At 41.5% G+C, this 22748-nt stretch overlaps 1 protein-coding gene across 1 annotated transcript in view; it reads left to right on the forward strand.

Moving 5' to 3' along the window:
• The first annotated feature begins 1433 nt into the window (after nt 1–1433).
• Nucleotides 1434–22748, forward strand: part of LOC143161183 (serine/threonine-protein kinase TNNI3K-like) — a 41173-nt gene continuing 19858 nt past the window's right edge. Inside the window, exons 1-5 of the mRNA XM_076339892.1 lie at nt 1434–1483; nt 2889–2941; nt 4161–4293; nt 7801–7910; nt 22580–22639. Of these exons, the coding sequence (XP_076196007.1) occupies nt 2924–2941; nt 4161–4293; nt 7801–7910; nt 22580–22639 (321 nt within the window). The 5' untranslated portion in view covers nt 1434–1483; nt 2889–2923. The remainder of the gene's footprint in view (nt 1484–2888; nt 2942–4160; nt 4294–7800; nt 7911–22579; nt 22640–22748) is intronic.

The raw sequence follows: 22748 nt of genomic DNA on the forward strand, positions 1-22748 counted from the left end.
CAGGCAGTTCTAGCTGTAGCACCTGGAGGCAGGGTGAGCAGGGGCAGGGAACAGACACAGGTCAGCTCTGCAGCCCTCACACGGTAACTCCAGCATTTCTCGGAAGCGTTCCTGTCTGCGAAATCCTGCTTGGTTAAACCACAGCTCCAGCCACAGTCCTGAGAAGCGTGGGCTCCGCTCTCCACAGGGCACCACCCATCTCCCCAAATCCTTCCCTGCTGCCGTTCATAGTTGCAACCACCAGTCTCCCGGGATGCTAATTTCATCGTATGGACCAGTTTGCCTAGAGAGCTTCGGAAAGAGATGCAACAAAGAGGATCCACTACCACAGTCAAAATGCACTGTAATTTTTGCAAGTATAATTTTTAAGGACAAATGCAAAATGTGGTTCTTTTGATGTCCAATAATGAACAATACTTTATGCTTGCGATTATGCCCATCAAACAATGACAAGGAATATACATTTCACAGACAATAAGGTGAAACAGTAAAAAATCACTAAGTGCTCCTGACTTATTAAGCAAATGGAAATCTGGCACTTTACCCGAGGCTCAGTTCAGGTCCAAAGTAACTTAGCACACATTATCAGTTGTACTCTGCTAGCTCTCAAAGGCGTTATAAAAAGGGACACTGTAGAACTGGAACACGAATGGAGGGCAGGACTGAAATCTTACCTCTAGCGACTGGCAAATCTCCATTAGTGCGAGCAGGGAGAAGCTTTCATCCTAGACGCTGAGATAAGCTACAGGATGAATGACGTCTTCTTTTCATAAACAAATGGAGATATTTTAAGAAATAAAGTACCTTTGTCTCATGAAAGTAACATTTGCATTATTAAGTGTGGTTATTAAATTAAATAGGACTTACCATTGTGTCATCTTTTTTTTTTCCCCAGCTTAATGGATTTCTTATGGCTTCTAGTGATCCATTCTATACGGACTCTTCAGATCTGTTCCTTCCCTTCTATACATAGGCATAAATTAGAAATTGCCACTATGAATTTACACTTATGTAACCCCTAAAAGAGAAAAGAATCAGTTGATGTAATTTTATTTAAAGGCCATCACTGTGTTTATATTCAAATATCATCTTTTTTTTCACTTCATCACTGCGATTCAGTGCACATAATGAACAAAGCTGCTATACTTGATCCATAACTAATTACAGAGATTGTTTTGCTCTAGTATTGATTAGAAACTGACATTCTTATTTCTGAAGCTATTGGGTTTGCCCTCTCAGAGTTAATGTGTACTTTACAACAACAAATATGAGATGTAGATAAAAGTCGTTTATCTATAGACATTTATCTACTTAAGCAGATGATTTGAACTCCTCAAGAGTTTAGCTATGAACCAAAAACTGTAAAATTTTCACCACCTTTAAGACACTATTAAACAGTTGCCTATAATAACATTTCCCCCCCCCCCCAGTCACAATATTCTCCTGTATGAGGATGGTCATGCAGTTGTTGCTGATTTTGGAGGTAAGGAGTTTTTATGAAACATTTATAAATTAACCTCAAATTCCCTAAAACTAAACATGTGCTGACTAAGAAAACGCTGAGGAGATTGCTCTTCATTTTGTTATTATGAGAGGACACAAAAGGCTTTTAGGGATGAGAATGCCCCTATTTTTTGTCTCATCTAAGTTAGCAGGTGCTGTGGAGTACCCCACTGTTTATCTGAGAAGGAAGCCCAGATGATAGTGAGATGGATGCATCTCAGTTTAAGTTCTAGCAGTAGGTTAGAGGAAGAAATTGAGTGAAAATTCCTGTCATAGAAGATGTGCCCTCCTCTTTCATGGCAAGTGCTCAGGATCTGAGGATGATGTTATTGTGCAAGTCTGACTGTTGGCAGCCAAGCCCCATGGCAATAGGACAGGTTTCTTTCATTTTAGTTAAAAGAGCAGAATGTAGCTTGTTATTTCAGTTATGGACCTTAGTAACTTTGTGTTCAAAATTAGACCAGGCTATACCTTATGAATCTGTATTTCGTGCATTGTCTTGGTGTTTATCAGTCAAGCTCCATCAGAATGCATTCTTGTTGGTGCAAAGGTGGAGTTTAGGGAGCTGGGTTTGACCTAACTCCTCAGGAACTACTTGATTTGAGACATGCCCATTGTCACTGTGCAATATCACCACAGATGTGATCAGTAGAGATGCATGAACATCAGCTTAATATAGGAGGAGGGTGGTGGCAGCACGACCATATCTGTGAGGGACCCAGTGCTGACCCAGACCTGTTGTTACCCAGCCTGCTGAAGCAAGGAGATAGCACAAGGCTTGGACCACATGGGAGCAGCTGCTTGTCTGGGGCATTGCTGACAGTACTCTTATTCATACAGATGCACGCTTACGTGTCTTTTTCTGATATGTCAAAGGCATCTAAGTCCTGCTTGGGGACTTATTTATGTATCACAAAATGTAGCATATACCATGTTCACTATATTCATGCAAGATCTTGTCATTTTTAGGCGGGCTGCTTTTCTGACGTTAAATAAGACTGACAGGCTTCTGTGGGATTGCATTTTAATGCAGGGCTCAGTGACTGTTGTAAATCTAGATACAGTTATATTAACCAGTGCAAATAACCATGAGGTCACAAATTCTGAGCTGGATCCTCAGCTGCTGTAAACCGCTATTAATGTCGATGGAGCTTTGTAGATTTATGCCAGTGCTGAATTTAGCATGCAGGTTTCAGAAGCCTCATTGTCTGTACACATCCTTGTTGAAAACCAGCTTTCACAGTTCTCCTGGACTCTCAAAACCATTATTATGGTTATTTAAAAAAAGCCAAACAAACCACCACTTTTTACCAAGACTTTTGTATAATGAGGTGGGTGTCTGTATTGGCTTGACAGTAATTTTTTTTTTGTTCTGTATGTTTCAGAATCTAGATTTTTGCAGTCCCTGGATGAAGACAATATGACAAAACAGCCTGGGGTTTGTTTCTTGTTTTGTTCCACATAATTAGTATAAAACATAGAGGCAAACTCAGTTTAGGAGAAAATGACATTGGAAATATTTTTGTTGGAAAAGATAAACTGGTATAGTATTTTATCTGTCTTAATATTTCTTTGTGGGTTTTTTTTTTTCCTTTAAGCCTCTTTAATAGCAGAGATGAGTGAATATATAATATCTGCAACAGAAAATAATGCATTATAAGGTTGTCTTTGGAGCTCTATTGCCCCCCAAATCCTTAGTAAAGTGTCATTTTTTTAATCCACCCTTCCCGGCTCACATACACGTGTTGCTGGCAGGTGGTTCCTATTTCTAATAGGGAATTAGTTATTTGACACTGATTTTCTTTCAGAGTTCTTTTCTCCATTACAAGCCTATTGCTCACAGAGAGTTAGCTTTACAAGACAGTATTGTTGTCTTCATAAGTTTTAGTCCAGATGCATTCTGTGTGTCACTCCATGGTCATGAACGTTTGCATCATCATAATGACTAAATGTGGAATAGGATAGGTGATGCTAAAACCAGGGTTTGGCAATCATCTTTTTAACAAGTTGTAATATGCACTCGCTGTCTGAGGAGTGAGTACTGCTGCTGCAGACCTGGATCCTGCCGGGGTTTGGTGACGTCTCACTGAGAAGGGCCGTCTTGTAAAGAATGTAGATTAAGTTACTGAGGTGCAAGGAATCTGCAAAAACACCCTGAACTCATCACTCCCGTGAGAGGCTGGTTGCTTGTGAAGCAGTCTCAGAATTGGGCTTCTGCAGAAAGCAGTGAGAGCCCAAAAGAGAAGGCACCAACCCAACGCAGTTGTCAGTTTTTCCATCTACCAGCTACCAGGAGTAGTAGTTAACTGGTATTATATGGCATGCTCTGACCTTATGATGTGGTCTCCAGACTTTGAGGCTGGGTGTTCTGCTTTTATTCTAGCACTACTCTCATGTTTAAAGCCTGATCAGTCTGGCTTTATGGGGTTGAGACAGCTACTATACTAATGCTGTTACGTATAATGTGCAATAATATGCTGCCTAGATTTTGCAAGCTAGGTGAGAATTTTTCCTGGCAAATTTACCAGTTATTTTATGAAGCAATGGAGGCAAGGAAATAAGAAAAGAAAGGAAAAGAAACATACAAATACAGGAAAAGATGCGTATATGAGGAAGTAAACACTGTTAATGTATTATCGATGTTTCCTGATGCACAGAACCTACGCTGGATGGCCCCTGAGGTGTTCACCCAGTGTACAAGGTACACCATAAAAGCCGATGTTTTCAGCTATGCTTTGTGCCTCTGGGAGCTGTTAACAGGTGAAATTCCATTTGCTCACCTGAAACCAGGTAAGATGCTCAATGAATTAATATTTAAATTTCTCTGAACTAGAGAAATAGCTCCACTGCGTAATATTAACCAATATTTTACTGAAGTTTGTTATTAAGTGCTAAGATTATGCATTCAGTGAAAAGCATAGAACTATCCCACTATAATCGCATATATTACTCACTACAGATCTGCATAACTTAAAATTCCTTGTCTGGTTCTAGGATTATGAACAAGTGACTCTAATTGTAGGCCTTTTGCCTCTCACATTGGTGTTGGGATTGTAAAGCCATTCCTTAGAATCATGGAATCACAGAATCGTTTAGATTGGAAAAGACCTTTAAGATCATCAAAGAAGGGACAAGAAAATGCTTCTCTTTAAAGCTGCAGAAACAAAAAGCCAGCAAGCCCATGGAAGTCAGGATAAAGGGACCTTATCATTCAGTTAATGTAATAAATTAAAAAAAAAAAAAAAAAGGAGGGGGGAGAAACAGTACTCCTATACCTTTTTTTATGCCTTTTATTTCATTTGTGATGCTCCAGTGAGCTTTAACTCCTCTGGAGTCTTCTAGTCCTATCTAGACCATAATTTGAACAGAGTAAAATGGTTAATTCAGAAGTAACTGAGATTAATGTTAGAAATGGTAACCTTGTAGAAGGCTTTGATAATATGGATGATGGTGTACTAGAATTGCACCCAGGAATGTACAGTTTGATCTTCAGTTAAATGGCCATGGAACAAGGACCAGTGGAAAAGGAACACAAACACAAAAATGATTCAGAACTGAAACTCAGGTTCACGGCTAATGGTATTTTATTTCTAGAACCTGAAGTGGAATTGAGTCAGATGTTTGGCTTCTGCATCACTTTAGTAGTTAGAAATAAAGAGATATGAAAACCAGCTAATACAGCATAGAAGGTCATATACAAAGCTGGCGCACTAATTGCCAATGATATTCGTGACAGCTACCTTTTGCGCGTGAGAGGCTGACCTTCTGAACATCACAGAGGCATCCAAAGGAGTTTAATGGAGGTATAATCCCAAAACAGCAGAAAAGTGAACCTTAATTTAATGATTCCCCCAAGAGAAACAAAAAAAAAACCACCAAACCAAGGAAGGAATCAATAAGTAAAACTTTGCATGTATCAAAAATGACTTTGAAATATTTCACAAACACTGCATCATCTCAGCAGGGTTGTGCTTACGTAAGCAAAGAGAGTCGTTTTGCGGATCAGTGCAGGTGGATGATGTGTTTGATCTTTGTCTTTGTTGTCACTGTTTTCCTTTGGGGATTGCGTGGCTGGGATGCAGGTTCTTCAGCAGATGCACTGATGTGTTTGTTGCCCACTTGCTTGAGCTGTAGTTGAGATGACTGGGTCTGTCATCGAGTTAGAAACCCATGAACGGTTCCCAGGCTGATCCCACCCTGTTTGCCTGAGAACTGTGGCTCAGTTCTCTATTCGTGCATTGTGTATCTCTCATGTATGCTTGCACAAGGCATGACTGCAAAGGCATCCTTCTGTGCTCTAGGCACAGTCTGCATGTGGAAGTAGAAGTTGGCAGTTACCTGGTGTACAATCTTCCATTTAAAAGACGTTTTGGAAGGCCTGGGGGCAAGAGGACACCCTCTGATATCTGAAGATCCTCTTCCTTGGCTGTTTTCCACAGGTGGCATTCAATTCACACCTGTAAAACTGTCAGCATGTAAGCTTTGAGTAGCATTTTGTGGGGAAACACAGGGATATAGACGTCAGGAAATTATAGATGTGAAATTAGATTCAGAAACTGAACTCTTGCATCCCACATAGCAAAAATAATGCAAAGATGACACTTGCACGAGGAAATGGCATGTTATGATTATAAACATACAGGTATCCAGTATAGGAGATGTTGATTAACATTCTGCAGTTACTACAGTTGTTCCCCTGATCCACAAACAAGAACAAATTGAAATAACATTTTTGTAGGTCGGTTGTCATTGATTCCTCTCATGGCTTATAGTTGCTCTGACCCAGAAGAAAAGCAGGATCTGACCAACCAGTCAAACCAGAAAATGCTCAGAGGTTCAAGGATATCACACAGTAGAGCTGGAAAGTATCACTAAGTTCAGAGTTTTGGGGACCACCCAAACTCTTTTTTGGTTTACTCATTTTTGAGAAGAATGGATTCTTGTCATTTAATTCATCCATTCTAAAGTACTTTTTAACAAATATGTTTCTTTAGCTGAAGAAAAAGCCTACTGACAGTGAAAGGAGAGCCCAAATAATAGTGGCACAAACAAACTTTGTAAAGTATCATAGAAGTACACAGAGGCACACAGTGTGTTTCTCCCTTTCTTTTTCTAATCCTGACCCCATTAAACTGATGGAACAAATCTTATTAACTTTGGTAAGATGAAATTTTGCCAATAGGTAATATATCACTTCCATTACCTTTGGCAGAAAAAAATGGAGCATTTTTCATTGCTATCTTAATCTGATCTGCATTTGCCCTCTTTTCATGGTCTCTGCTAGGCAAAAGATGAATCCGGTAGTATGAGAGTCATGCCTTCAAAATGTTGTTAGAGTGGAATCAAAATTAGGCAAACTGTGTTTGCCCCTTCTGTCTACATATAGTTACAATATCACAGGATTTATCTGATATTAACATTCTAAAACATCATTATGCAGGCAAAAGCTGCAATGAGGACAGACAATGGCTGAAATTAATCTGTTCTTATGATGAATACTGTGATGAGAGTGGGGTATGGTTAAAAAAAATTAGACCGTTCTTGTTACAATCTCATGGTTGCAATCTTACAGTTCCCTGCATATCCCACATACTATGATCACATCATTTTAAAGTGTCAGGCAAAGAAAGGATTTTACTTAGCTTTTGATATGAGTTCAAAATACATTTTTTTTTACTTGAAAAAACCTTGCTCAAAAGGAATGAGAAGGATTAACAATGTATTTGGACTCACTAGACATGCAAACCCAGTTAGGAAAACATTTTGGCAATTTTGTCTCAGTCAGTAGTGGTTTGCGCTTATAAAAAGGCACTCACTAGATTTTTATGAAAGCAATACTTAGAATTAATTTTTGTCTTAGACTGTAACAGAACTAGCTATGGGTTATTTTAAGAGATCTGAGTCTGTTACCAGTTTACCTGCAACTGGAGTATACCTGTCACCCTGTCTTAATAATGGAGATGATAATTTTCTTAAAAAGTGAGTTGAAGGTTAACTCATTTTTTCTCCCAAAGGCCTTTTTTTTTTAGGGTTTAAGCTAAATTAGGTTGTCTTCACCCATGCTCAGTCTTAACAGCAATGTGTTTCCATTCACGGTTATGGACTGCCTTAGCTATCTTTACAAACGCTATGGATTGGAAAGCCTCTTTTAAGCTGCAAGTCTTTACCTACAGGTTTGATGGTTTGGCATTTCTGTACCTGCTGGGGTGCATTTCAGTAGTAAATAGGTTGTGTTTTCCTGGGAACATGTGTGATTGCTGGGTGCTAACTGGTTTCTGCCGGGCTGTTCGCTTGCAGCGGCGGCGGCGGCGGACATGGCGTACCACCACATCCGCCCACCCATCGGATACTCCATCCCCAAGCCCATCTCCACCCTGCTGATGAGGGGCTGGAACGCCTGCCCCGAGGTGAGTGCCCCCGCCTCACACAGCCGGAAAGGCAGCAGGGAAACGGGTATTTCTGCTTTGGCCAACCATCTCTCTGACCTCACATGGCTTCCCCGAAGCCCCAGTTTCCGAGGCAAGTGCCATTGCAGAAAGCCCTGAGACAGATAATGGTGTACGTCAAGAAATGCAGAAGAGTTGGTGAATTGAGGAGGAAAGTAAATTAACATTTAGCCATTCAATGACACTTTAAGTGATTATGTAACTTTGATTATGACTTGAGTTATTATTGAGTGAGTAGAAAAATACTTGCTGCTCTCAGACTTTTGCAGGTATTTTCTACAAATTCTTGATTTTTTCCATGTGAAAATTAAAATCCGTACCATCACAAAGAGGAGCCAAGTTACCCTGGAAGTGTATAAAATTCTGGCTACTTTTATACCACGTCCTGAGGCTACTCCCTGATACGCTAATAGGATACAAGCACAGGAGGTGTGTAGGAGACAGAATGACCTGAAGACAATCGGAAGTCCTCTCCCTGGCATTTCTGGCACATTGCTGCAGTCCCTGTTCTGTGAACAGTTGGGGATAGGACACACAGTCAGAAGTTATGAGAAATCCTGTTCTGAGAGAAATAGGAATCAATCTGGGGCCTCTTGCTTCTTCACGGCAGCTGCTCTCAGTTCATAATGCCCAAAACGTCTCACTGTTTTGTGGTTTTTTTCTTAAGCTGCTATAAGATAAACTCTGCATGCTGATCTTGTGTATTTGTGTTCCATGAAAAATCACTTATATATACTTACTTATCACTGTGTTTCTTGCCTTTAAAGCAATATATTTTTCTCCGCTCAAACGCAGAGTAGATAAGACCAATGAGGACACGTTGCCTGGTCCAAGAGACCAGTCCTCATAAGGTGATCTTTTAGTGATAAATTTTGAGACCCACAGGTTTGGTAGTTAAGGAAATAAAGAGTTAAGAATATTTTGGATCTGCTCAGAACTCCTTCTGTGTTAAAATTTAGTTTCCTAGCAGCAGCTCTAACTAACTGTTTGGAGAGCACGCAGTGACTGGTTATGGGCTTGCCACCCAGGAATCTTAAAAGCAGTCTACCAGGCTGTGAATGGAAGGGCACCTGGCCTGGCGAGAGCCAAACGTCAGTCCCTACCACCAGGAACTTAGCGGGTACCTGTGCTTTATAAGGGAAAGAAGACCAGAAAACTTAGCGAGCGATGTGAATTTAAGATAGAATTTAATAGATGCAGGTATAAAAAAAGATGTTGTACTTTCCATCAAGCAAACAGTAATAAGCCAAGCACAGAAATGTTTTACGTACTGCAACTTGTACATCACAGAGAGCAGGCATGGTTTTGAGAGCTGTAAATGTAAATTTTTACATTAAATTAAATTCACGCTATACGTTCCAATTCATAAACACCACAGACTGCTCCGGTCAGTGAACTTTTCCTGGTTTATCTTCCTCTCACTTATATTCTATGTTGTTCTGTTTGGCTCTGACACAACCAGATGTGGTTCCTGCCTGATTCTTCCCATTACCAAAACCACTATTCAGTTAATTGAGTAAAATTACTTGAGCTGAATTACCTTTAATTTTTTCTGATGCTTTAAGCAAAAAATATTTTATGTTTTTGGACTACTTGAAATTTCCCACCACAATGATGCTAATAACTTTCAGGAAAGCTGGGGCAGTTTGTCTGTAGATTTGAAGAAAGAAAAAGAGCACTATCATGATGGGTTTTTTCCTCACTTTCTTTTGCCTCCAAAGGTGCTGCATTAGGTATTCCACAGATGGTGGGTACAATATAGCTTTTGCAGTGGAGTTTTCAGCTTCATTTATTCTGCAAGGAATTAAAGGCACCTCATTTTCTGCCTCAAAACTACCGTCTCCGAATTCTGGTAACAAAGCCTCTTCATGTTCTTCCAGTGGCATTTCAGCCTCTTCGAGTTCATTGTTGCCTTGATAAGGTTGATTGTTTTTAAAGTCTTGCAAGTCCTGCATGTCTTCTGTATGCACAGCACTATTAATTTAGAGACTGGCATCACTGCTCAGTAATATATTTCCATTTTCTGTAGGACTGAGGATACTGGCTGTGCTAGGTGTAACTTGGCACTTTTTTTATAGTGTTGGTATGTTTTGCTCTTCACATTATCCAAAACTTGTAGCATATTTTCTGTTTTGGCATCTGAGATTATTTGCATGTCTGAAAAATAATGTTTTCAACTTCAATTCATTTTCATTAAGTGGCACTGTATTTCCTCTTTTCTTTGTTCCATCCTCCTCCATTGTTCCGTCTTCTCCAGTGTTATCAGTCCTGTTCAGGTTGTCTACAATATCGATTTCTTCTTTTTACTTCCAGTTAACTGCCAGTTAACCAGAATACTCAAGTATAAACTTGGCAACTCTAACAGGGAACAGTGTTCATTTGTGTTGAAATTGTACGATTCTTTGCAGAAACCTGGGCCACAGCAGCTGAATTACAGGTTTTAGAACAGGCAGGCCTCCTTGTGTATGTTTTCATGTGCTTCCCAAACCCTTGACATTTCTACTATAGTTACATTTTGGCATTTCCTCCCTTTTTTAAATGTCTCTGCACATGTAATCCTGTGGCCTCCATCACATCACCTTCATTTCCCTCTGTGGGAAATAAATTCTGCAATTCAGGATTGAAAATAGGAGAGAGACTTCTTACAGTCCTAGGGGATGAGGACAAAGGTAAGGTGCTTTTGTTCTTTAGGACTTCTGCCTTCGGGCCCTTCATCCTTCTTATGTCAGAGATATTGTGGGAAGGATGATAAACATCCACTATGGAGACACTGCAGACTTCTGACAATTTTCTAGCATCTAGCACTATTTGTTATAATAACTGCACTTCCTGTGGTTTTGCTCCCAGGTGATGGCTGCTTGTCACAACATGCAGAGCAAAGCTTTTGGAGTAAATCTCTTTTTCTTCATGAGCCTTAGTGCGCTTATTGGTGATTGCACAAGATACCAGATTTTTTTTTTCTTTCTGCTTTCAACAGTTGTATTTTCAAAGCCACTGTCAGTTTTTTCAGGATTTCATTCAGCAATTCCTTGCACTGGTGGCTGATTTTCTATTCCAGCTGTTCACTACATGACAGTCCACCTGGTTGGATTCTAATCCTGGATGTAAATTAAATTTTATAGTCAACAAGTCATGTCCCCTTATTTTCATTTTACTTTTCCATTTGGCTTCATCTTTGCTCACCCAGTTTTGATTTCCAGGAAGAACCTGAATGGAGACCATTTACCTTTCCTATTTATTGTTTCTGAACTCCTGTGTCTTCTAGTTTCACAAGTGATCATTTTGGGTTTGATGCCAACGTTTTGCGTTCCTTTTCCTGTGATTCTGTCTCATAGGAGCCAGTTGTAACACCCATCCCCTTTGCTAGCTTAGGTACCATTTTTTGGCATTCATCTTCTCTTGACTCCAGCTGGTAAGGGTAGCTCTTTGTTATTAAGTACTCTTCTGTTATTCTGCTACTGATTTTTGTTCTTGTCTTTCTCCGCCTTTATGGGTTTTTCTCCTGTAGAATAATTCTGGAACTTATCATGGTTCCTGTGTTTGCAGGTAAGACTGCTTCCTAGTAGCAAAGAAACATTTTTGCCTTCTTCTGGCAGTCCACATTGATCGCCGCATTGTGATCTGCAAACTGGTAACATCTTTTGCACACCACATTCCTTTGATTTCGTTGCACCAGAGATACTGGTGGTGGCTTGCAATGAAATGCTTTTGCCGGTGAAGTTTTAAGCTGTCTTCTGGTTTTGATGGAGACTGCCATGCTTCAATTGTTAAACACTTTTGAAGTATCTCCTTTGCAAGAATTTCACATATCCTGCTAAATGTGTCATTCCCAATGTCTGCTAAACAATAACATGGAATTTAGCACAAGGAGGAGGAGGAGGAGTATTATTATACCGATTAAATAGCTCTTTGAGATGCTTATCTAGGTAGTACAAAAAAGCCTTTCTAGTTGCAGCATAGCATCAACCATTTAGCCAACATCTTAACCCAGGAAGGATAAGACGCTATCACCTTAGAGCACTATGGAGACAACACTCTCATGTTTCGGCCACATTTTATAATGCCCAATAAAATTAACGGATTGAATTTTAAAGCCTTTCCTGCAATACAGAGACATCAACATCACCAGGAGCCAGGCTTGGGAGTGAGGTGGGTACAGGAATGCAGCATTTTAATCCCATCGCTGCCCAATGTGTAGAGGACTGCATAAGGATGCATCATGATTCTGCTGGCTCATAATGGCTCTCACTAGGACTGTGAGAATATTAGGTGTTCTCCAACGGTCCTGGACAAAGGTAAGGCACAGGGAAACCTATGAAGATTCAAGCTCATGAGAAAGCTTTGGCTAAATCTTTGCTTTATGTAGTTATTTAAAGCAAATAATAAAATTTGATCCGTGAGATGGACTGAATGGAGGACAGATAAACTACGTCAGAGCAGGTACTGTTCTGTCTTCCATATAGCTCCTTTGGCATCTGTATTTGGGGGTTTTGGGGGGGTTGGGTTGTGGTTTTTTTCTCTGTAACTTTTTCCTACTTGCACCAGCCCGCAGTCTTGGGGTGATGGATTGGACCAACCTGGTATGGTCTTTGGAAAGAAAGGGAATGACGTCAAGGGCAACATTTTCAGGAAGGGCTGTGTCTCACCACAAAAAAAAAGATTTGGGAGCATAATCTGATTGAAAGGACTCGGACTCATAAGCACCAGATTTGTAAAAGACCTCTAGTCTGCAGCTGGATGGAGCAAGGCATTGACATTCTTTTTTAAAAATGTCACTGTAAATGTTAAGGATGTTTTCGACAAGATACTGCCACGTAAGTGCTTTTGGAAGTGCAGCTGTCATGGCAGATGAGTGGCCACTGGTGATTCAGGCAGGATGTAGCACTGGGTGCATTTCCCCTCTCCCTCTGCTGACGTAGCTCCAGGAGGGGGGGATGCCCTGTCCCCCTCCTCTGGCCTGCGCGCGGACTGGAATGCCGAGAGGAAAGAGCTGGTGGTGGTGGTGGTGGTGGTGGTGCCAAGGAAGTCACGGTCGTGGGCTGGATGCTGTTGTGCTGCTCTGGGAACCCAGAATGGATAATTTGGGAATGCTGAAGGATAACAGATGACAGTCAGCTTTATATGGCACTCAGAAAAAATGTGCAATGCAGTGAAAAGGCTGAAAGAACAGTCTGTCTAGCTGTCTTCTTTTTATGTGGTAGAAAGATACAAACTTTTAAGAATGGTTTCACATTGGTATGATTTTCTTGAGAAGGGAACTTTCAGGGGGGATTTGCTTAGAGAAGGCAGACCCTGTCTGGGGAGCAGGAGAGAACTAAGGAGGACCACAGGAAGAGGGATGTGGAATGGAAGAAGGTCTTGCCTCCAAGATGGTGATGCAAACCAGATTCTTTTCTCTAGCAGAAATTGTTTTCACTAACATAAAACCTTGATTTCTAAACTGCCTTCAAATTCAAAGTAATGTGGTTCAGTGTATTATCTGGGTTCCTTTTAAAAACACTTAAAAAAAAAATTGCATCTCTCTGGCAGAAGTTTCCGATCTACTCCTTCATCCCAGTTACAAAACCAGGGCACCTTTCTTGCTTTCGTTCTTAAGAAGGTAGAGGATCCCCTTCATGATCCCTTCCACAAAGAGTATTGCAGAATGTTGTGATAGTATTGTATTATTCTGAAGGTAACACTTCTAGTGTTAAAGTTATTCAAATGCCACTGTCCTCAATGGCATACTGTTACTTCGGAGTACTGTGTGAGTAATTTGAGTGAGTGTGAGGAGTTTTTTAAAGCTAACTTTGTTGCTGATTAAAAATATCCCTCAGCTTTCTGAAGGATAGAGTAGGAAAATCTTGAGTTTTGTACTGTTCTTCGACCTGTCAGTCAAACCAAATATACTGCTTTCCTGTCCCTACCTCAAACTAGTCCAATATTATCCCCTATAGGTTTTACTTTTAACCTGACTGCAAGGTTAGGAAACCATGACAATCATCTCCTACATGGACCTGGTCATTACTACTTTGGTTTTTTTATAGCCACGTATACCAGCGTACAGGCTGTATAACATGTTCCTGAATTTTGCTTATGGCCACTGATTTACTCAGATATGTCCTCATCAAATGCATGATGATGGAAAATCAAACTATCTATTTTTCCTTCTGGATTTTGAATCTCATTCTGATTCTCACCTTACAGTCCTCTCTGTTCTCTTCTAAAAGAAAATCCACCTTCATCAATCTCTGAAAGGTCATGTAGTGCTGCAGTCTGTAAGTCTTCCCACTGGCCCAGACTGCTTGGGTTAGTAACAGCTCCGTAGAAATCCTCCTTCAGGGCCTCTGCTTCATCATTCACAGGCACGTTTCTATAAAGCTCTTGAGAGCACAAGTCTATCAACCTGTGCTCGAGACATGAGAATGAGCCACTCCTCTTGTGATCAGTGTCTCTCTGAATGCTCCCAAGTGATGTCTGTAGGCATATGGACATTCTATTTGCCTTTAGCATCACAGGAGGCCTATTTTCCTTCAGAAAGTGGCACATTTCTTTGTCAGACCCAACAATAGACATGCCTATTAACTCATTTTCCTGAGGTAAGCAGTGGCTACAAGATCCCATAGTGAGACAATTTCTTGGCTCCTGCATCTGGAGTTTTCTGATGCGTGTTCATTTGCTCTACCTTGTTCAAGTTTCCAGGTAAAGAAGGCCAAGACTAGACAAGAGAGACCAACAACTCCTCTAACAAATAACAAGTTTAAAAGACAAAATTGCATATTGCATAAGCATATTGTTAGGAAAATATAAATTTGAAAATACCGTGGTAGTTTTCTTGTACTCTACAGTGGTTGGAAATTGAGAGAGGATAATAAGATCAATTAAAGCCTTCTGCCATATCATCTCACAGGTAGTACAATGCGCACATATCATCTCGCAACACCGGATAAGATTTGGCAGAGCAGCCTGTTAGATGCAGAGTAGCGGCAGCTCTGCAGGTATATTCTCCAGCAGTGCAGAGATCCCCTTAGTCCCTACAGTTAATCACCCGATGATGACCCCTCAGACTTTCTCCAGATGATGATGCATTCTGAGTAACTGCATGTGAGAACAACTTTATTCACATGTAATTCAGGCCATGTAGACTTTACCAAGCTTCACACTTCTGCTGAGCTGAGTTTATCACTTATGCATCTCTGCCTCCCGGCAGGGCTGTTAGCATTGCAGATACCATAACAGCGGACCAGAATTTCCCTGCTGTTTTGAAGAATCGCTCCACCAGAAAATGTCTTCATTATCTTGTAAAGATGATAGTTTTGATTACTGATGCATGGCTTAGTAGAACTGGTCTAGCCAAAGACAGGGAAGCCACATCCACAGAAGATGGAGCTCCCTGGAAACAACATGATGGCAGTGTAGAAGATAAAAGATAAAATACCGTGCCTTTTGAAAACTCAGGACAGGTCCTGCAGTCTGTAGGGAGAGAGGGAACAAGCTTCAGGGGTCAAAGGCTGCATGAGCAGCAAAAACAAATGCAAAAACAAAAACAAATTGCCATGGTTAACCCAGGCAATAAGAAGACTTAAAAGAAGCTAAGAAAACAACCATTAAGCTCCAAGATGGGCTGTCATGTTTGGTTTCACTTCCCAGCAGCCTTTGTCCAAGCACGGACTATGCCTAACCTTTCTGAGCCTGAGAGCTCACATGAGATCTCAGCCTTAGGTGATTTGACTGCAGGCAGTGGTATGGCTGCAGGCAAAATTTTAAGCTGTAAGATGAAAGAGAGTATGTTCAAGGATGGCTTTTGGCAGCTGTACAGAAATGAGGGTCAGCACACAGGAACAAGCGTACCTGCACTTCAGCAGGAGAGGGCAATGTAGGTGTCAAGTGTGAAGTGTTATATGGGATTTGAGGAGAGAAAACACTACAGCCACCTCAAGAAGCTAAAAGATGTGACAGTGACAGCTGTGCACGCTGCCTCGGGTGTCACATTCAAAACCAGCGCTGAATATTCACCAGTGGCTCAGATGGCCAGTGCACTGACCGGGCAGCCACACTGAGCTCCAAGCAGGGAAACCGCCTCTGCCAGGAATTCAGCCCTTTTTCTTCATCCCGTGGGGTCTTCCCATTTCCTGGAATTGCTCCTTTGTCTGGGGCACAGAACATCCTTGGAACACCTCTGACTTGTTGTAAGCGTCCCATAAGGGATGCTTAAGGTCTTTGTTTTTACAGGAGCAGCTGTAAAAGAGAAGCAGGAACATGATTTACAAGTTGTAGAAATATTCTGGCTCTTGATCTCCGTTTCCTATTGCAGCTTTAATCCTAAAAAGATCATATTTTTGATCTTTGAATCTGGCAAACCATGTTTTTCACTTGTTCCAATGCAAAGAAAGTGGTTCTTTTGGATTATTGGGGGGGAAAAAATTGCTTTTTAATTTCTGAAATCCCAGGAAGGTGTCTGTTCCTTTAATTAATATTGCTTTATTCAAGGAGAACTCATACTATGTTGACAGTTCTCTAAATATCCAATGGCAAATGTATTTTGGGTACTAAAACAGAACAAATACAGTCAGCTGTAAATCTTTCCCAAAGGCCTGGGGACATCTGTGCTTTGCAGAAGTCACAGTCTGGTGCGCTCTGGTTCAGTGTCTGCTGGGACAGGTGAGGGGTTACTTACAGGACCCTTCTCTATAGCAGGGCCATTCCAGCTGTGGCCTGGAGAATGGGGAACATCAGCACACGAGCTGTGTGACACGAGGGTCTCTCGGACAACCACGTGTCAAAGCATTAACAGCTCCAGAGGTTACACCAAGTCCTTGCATTTCCCCCCGAAACCTACCAATAGCTGTGATTGATAATGGTGTAGCCTGCTCCCACGATGAGACTTCAGGAATACATGGCAAGACTCCAAGCAATCATAAGGGCAGTCCCATGGAGAGGATACTGCAATGTGAGAAGGTGAGAAGGGGTAGCGGTGACAAAGTTCACACACACGCTTCTTTGCCAGCCTCAGGTGGCGAAAATGCTGTTTGCCACAGTCCCTGAGGGAGCAGTGCAGAAGTTAATGCTGTTCCCCAGTGGGTCCCTCTCTTCGTGCTGAGCTGCAATCTCTCCGTCAGTGCCCGGTTCTGTCAGTCTGTCCAGCTGCATCGCCCAGCTCACTGCCATAATCTCTGTCTTGCCCGGATTGAATTGTAGGGACCCAGCCCTCCTCCAGCCTCCCGCTTCATTCAGGCACTCGATCATTTATCAGAAGCATCATGTAGTTCTCCTGTGCATCTAACTATTAGATTATTTTTTTTGCTACACCATGACATGACATATTTGTTTGAAAAACTGAAAGCCATCTGTTCTATTATATTTCAAAATGACTACATTGCTTATTATTATCATTGCTGTTGTTTTGGGATGCATTTTTCATTGCTTAGGGAAGTGAGAAAGCAACAACACTTAGAGCCAGGCAGGGTACAAGCCAATGATGTATGCATTTCACACGCGCAGCTCGCCCAGAGTGGCTCATTCTCATCAGCTACATCACTGCTAATCCTAAAATGGGCCTCTCCTATTCCAGCTGTCTAAACTCTTTATGGGTCTTCCTATTATTTCAATTTCCCCCCTATATGATGTGGAATTTAATTTTCAGAGGCTTAAAATAGTAAACACGATGAATATTTTTTCCCCAGCTGATAGCCTGGGAATTTTCATGTGGGACTCGGATTAACGCTGATAAAGACAAACCTCAGATAAGTGTTACAATTAATAAACTCTTCTTAGGGATAGAAAGTGACTGTACTGTGAATTTCAAAACCATGTGTTGCATCTGCTGTAATTACTGTCTTTTGGAGTCCAGCAATGTCTGCAAGATAGGAGTCTGATTTAACAAGGAGTTATTGCAGTAAGGCTGTTGCTACGGCACCTTTCTCACATGCTGCAATTGTGACTGGCTTTTAATTAAGTCCGTCTGATTATCCCAATTAACTCAGCAACAGCATTAAAGAAAATAAAATACACAAGTGTTCCCTTCTGAGATGATAAAATGGTGGTTAAAGAAAGATTGTTTTATGTTGGCTTTTGCAGTCTGTTGCTATTTCTGCACTAAAGGGAACATGAACTAACTAAAGCAAGATGCGAAAACACCGTCATCCTCAAACTGGTAGCCTTTAGGGCCACAGCAGGATTTAATGGTGCTGAGACCATCCATGGTAGAGGGACAACAGTGACCTTCCCCTAACTAGTCTTTATATCTCTGTCCTTATATTGAGGGCCAAATCTTCCAAAGTAGGGTTGATAACCAGCACTTTTCTGATGACACGTCCCAGCTGTATCTCCTGACTGGATGGATTATGCACAGATCTGTGATGCAGATACTGGAGTGTGTGGGCACCTGTGCTGGCTCAGATGAGTCAGGGCTCTCTTACTGACAGTGTTACTGTTCTGGCATTTGTAGAGCATAAGAATGATGGGTTTGTTCATAACTTCTGGGCTTTGACAGTGTTCCTTGGTGACGGAAAATAGAAAGCAGCCAGATGAATGTCATCTCTATGAAGCATTTCCCACAGAGAGGACTATGGAGATGGGTAGGTCCTTTATATGCTTCTGTGTGTCAGCCAGGCAAGGGACCCTTTGTGCTCTACAGTGCTATCTTTGCATATGCCGCTGCAGCAATTGCATGGGTATTTTTGCACATGGCTCTAAACTGTCTGAAAAGTCAAGAAATATACTCCAGAGACTGGAAATTCAGCTTGCTTAGAAAATGTTCCACAAAGCGGGTTAGCTGCTTTAGGAAACACATTGCAGGGGTAGGTTTTGGGTTTGGAAACTTTGGTTGGTTGGTTTTCTGGTGCTATTCTGGCATTTGAGGTCTCCATTGAACAACACGGAAGTTCCATTTCTGATGAATGGGAGCGGATTTTGGAACCTGTGTAATTCTCTGGTGTTACAGGAGGCCTTGTTTCATATTACAGCTTCATATTACTGAACCAGATACTCTGACTTTGAATTTCCTACTGGAAACAGAGTCCTGGATTTGTGCCCTGGAGTCCCTTTTCTAGTTAGCCTAGCTTAGAAAGATGGGTTTTATCACGTGCCTAAACCTGTCCTTGTCCTGGATACTTGAGAGCTTTCTTACCTGGTTTAGTGAACTAAAGCACATTCTTAAGTTCTCTACCAAGACAGGGGAAGAGGGAGGTTTGTGTGACTTTGGGCAACCGATTGACTGCAGTGAGCTTTGCCCCCTTACTGTATTCCTTACTGGTTGTGTACATAATATATCAGTGTGAGAACTGTGGATGAAATGTATTTGCAGTGCAGGGTGTAGCTAGTTTATTTCATCGCTAGTTTATTTATTGTTATTAGTGTCTCCTGGATTCTTGAATATGCTCTTGTCTTTGCACTTTATGAGCTAATGTTAGGGCCGGGAGGGGGGGGGAGGAGTTTTGGTTTCCATGTAACTATAAAGTAGCTTCTAATAATCAGCAGCATGTAACTCACATTCTGTTTAAATTTATTAATAAGATGTCATATTAAATTGTTGACTTAAGCAAGCACTATGTAATGGATATAGTCACCGTATCTTGTTAGCATTTCCACAGCTCATTTAGCCCCAGTAAAAAGAAACCATCTTTTCAGAATCCTAATGCACTTTGTTACTCATCAGTATCACTCCAACATCACTTAATCTTGCTAATGTTTTAGAGGTGCACGATAGAATTATAAGGCAATTGATAGCCAAATCAGCCAGTGGATGGCTTGAACCTTGCACAAGATATGGGCAAAAACTTATTAAAATGAGCTTTATTAAAGGTGTTTTGCTATCATTCTCAGTAACAAAGGTTTTGAGTTGCTTCTGAGGGCCTCGGAATAGTTTCAGGAGGGCCACTGGCCAGAGAAAGGTAAAGCAGTGTTATCACCCTCTTGTCAGCATTTGCAAGGTTTGCTGTGCAGTCAACAGCCTATCCTAAAACTGTTAATACAAATCTACAGTACTGCTGTAAATTCACTGCAGAGATCAACAAGCAATTCTTTAAAAGTGTCTCACTTAGTTATCTAGTATGTATAATAATCCTTGACTCAGTGATGTCTCCTGAGCATACCACTCAAGAGGAGGGACTGAATGCTATTAGTGAAACACCAAAAGAAGCAGAATGAGCAAAACATCTAAAAGATAAAAAGCATTACCATATCGATATTCATTTTACAGCATTTCACTGTAGATGCATAAACAAATACATTTACTTAAAAAAGAGGTTATTTGCTAGGGAAAAATGGTGAATTTTGGGGCTCAACAAGTGTTCACAGGTCAGAATTCTCCAAGAGGTTTGTTCAGTTTAAAAAAAAAAAAAAAAAGAGGCAGAAAATGGAGTATATCTGTACGGATTTTGCTGGATGTCTATGAAATTCCTCCAAATTTGAAAACTTATCCTTTTATTTGTCTTTAATTTCATTCAAGGTTCATCCCAACTGAAAGCTAGTTCCCATGTGTCATGTCACTGTTACTATTTATCAGGTACTTGAACAGCTGTTTTCCAGAAACTTCTGACAGTAGTTTTTTCCAAAGGCAAACTGATGACTAGAAAATTAGACAGTGTCTCTTAAGCAGCATTTTTCATTAGCTATTTTAATTTGTAAGCTTTAATTAGAGTCAAAGTATTTGCCATAGTACCTGGGGCTTAATTCTGTAAAGAAAATAAACATTGTTTTAGTTTTATTAAGTACAACTCTAACGTTACAGTCAGTTCTTCCACGGTCTCCGATGGTCTAATCCGACGGGCTTCGATGGGCTCCGATCGAGTTCCATTGAAGGTGATAGAGCTTATCACATGCAAAAAATGCAGTATTTCTTGAACACTGTGTAGTCTAGAGCTCAGGGATACTCTAATGTAGTTATATACTGCTTTATAACAGAATCCTTTATAAAAGGAACCACTGAAATCACCTCCCAATCAAGTTTCTGTCCCATCATCGCATGGCACCTCCCTTCTTCCCACCAGCCTTCACCCAGCTGAAGAAGAGCCAACTCTGAGGACTCCTTGTCCCTGTGAAGGACTCCGTGTTCAGAGGGTAGTTTTTGCCAGGGTAGTTTTCCCCAACACTTTCCTAGGCATAAGTTACTCATAGCAGTGCTTACTGGAGCCTGAGATTCTTGTGGGAACAGTGTTTTTCCAAAGTGTTTTTTCAAGTGGAGTATCTCAGTGCGGTGACTGACCTCGTGTGGCAGACCGATTGAAGTAGCCAGAAGAGCAGAAGGCTTTAAAGACTGGCTGAGGAAGGAAGCACCCATGGGACTGTCAAATGTCAGTGGAGAAATCCTGTCTCTCTGCCACAGCTTGTCACCCTCGTAGAAAGGCTGGTAGGAGAAGTCAGGAGAAATCGGCCAAGGTCCGCACCCCAGCTCTCCGCAGACCAGACCACCACAGCTCCTCTTCATCAGCCAGTGCGCTGCAGCTGGCCTGGAGGGACATGCAGGGGGAGCAATCCTGCTGCTCCGGGGAAGGGCTGGTGGCCAGAGGCAGGAGAAGGATGTGGACTGTCTCACTGCCTTAAGCCACTACCGCAAGGAGCACATACCAGGACACTGCTGTGGACACCAATAAACACACTTTTCTCCCTCCCTTTCCTATGTAACTGCAGACAAGGACGAGTCTATGGAACTTAAAATGGACTGGTCATTTTCTTTCTTACCCTTTCGAGAAAGAAAAGCATTTAACACCCATTTTGTTACTACACTTTCTCACAAAGTCACTTCTCACTGAAGTCTTATTTGTCTGTATTATCCCTCTGCTATCGCTCACGGATGTGAGGGCTGCAGGACTTTGTCCTAAAGCTCTTAAATTATGCCTACCTCTTGCAGGCAATTTTGTTGAGGAAGATGTGGTGATGGGAATGAGGAGCTTGTTTAACAGTTACTTAATTGAGGTATTCCCAGTCCTCCTCTGTCAAACACCATTGTATGCCATGCTTTAGTTAAGCCTGAACTTCCCTGGGAAGACTGTGCTGTAAACTGGAACAGGGTATTGATCAGCATTAACAAGAAGAAGGTATATTTGTCATTCCCCTCTGTTGCCTGATCCTGTCCCTAGCATGGCCTCCACAAACTCTTGTGCCACATAAAGCACACAGAGATGGAGACACGTGTCTGGGAATGGGGCAGGCAGGCAGCGGGGAGCAGCCGCGGAGACAGTGCACGTGGAGTGATGCAAGTACGCCAGCAAGGGAAAGAAGAGGGTGGCTGTAGGAGCAGTATTGGTCAGGAGCTTGTCCGCTGCTCTTCACAGCTGTTGCTGTGTTCAAAGTCTTGTTTATGGGCAAAGAGGAAGCATACCTAACATATAAGCAGAGCCAAGAATTTATTGTTAGTATTTTTGTAATCTTACGATCTAGTCATTATTAGCTCAAATCTAATTGTTATGGAAAAAGAGAAGAATAATGCAGTCAAAGTTGTTATACACACACCTCTTAGTTTCGTAGCTTAGTACTGAACTTGCAGTTCCCATCAGATTCCCAAGCAGACTGAAAGCAATGCCACGAAATTCAGAGAAAGGGAAATGGAGGGGAGCTGTGATTCATCATATATCTATGAGTCAGTTTAATCGCAGAAGATATGCCGCCCTTGTATTTTTAACACAGCTCTGCTTTTTCTGTTGTGTTCACAGGGGAGACCAGAGTTCTCAGAAGTAGTCACAAAATTAGAAGAATGTCTGTGCAATATTGAGGTGAGGATCTTATTTCCACTGCGGAGCGTCTGTGCGTGTGCTGCGTGGTCAGGAGTACAAGTGGGGAGAGCAGCAGCAGCAGCTGAGGAAAGTGGTGGCTTTGGAGCCT

This window comes from Aptenodytes patagonicus, chromosome 5, assembly GCF_965638725.1.
Source record: "Aptenodytes patagonicus chromosome 5, bAptPat1.pri.cur, whole genome shotgun sequence".
Classification (NCBI taxonomy): domain Eukaryota; kingdom Metazoa; phylum Chordata; class Aves; order Sphenisciformes; family Spheniscidae; genus Aptenodytes; species Aptenodytes patagonicus.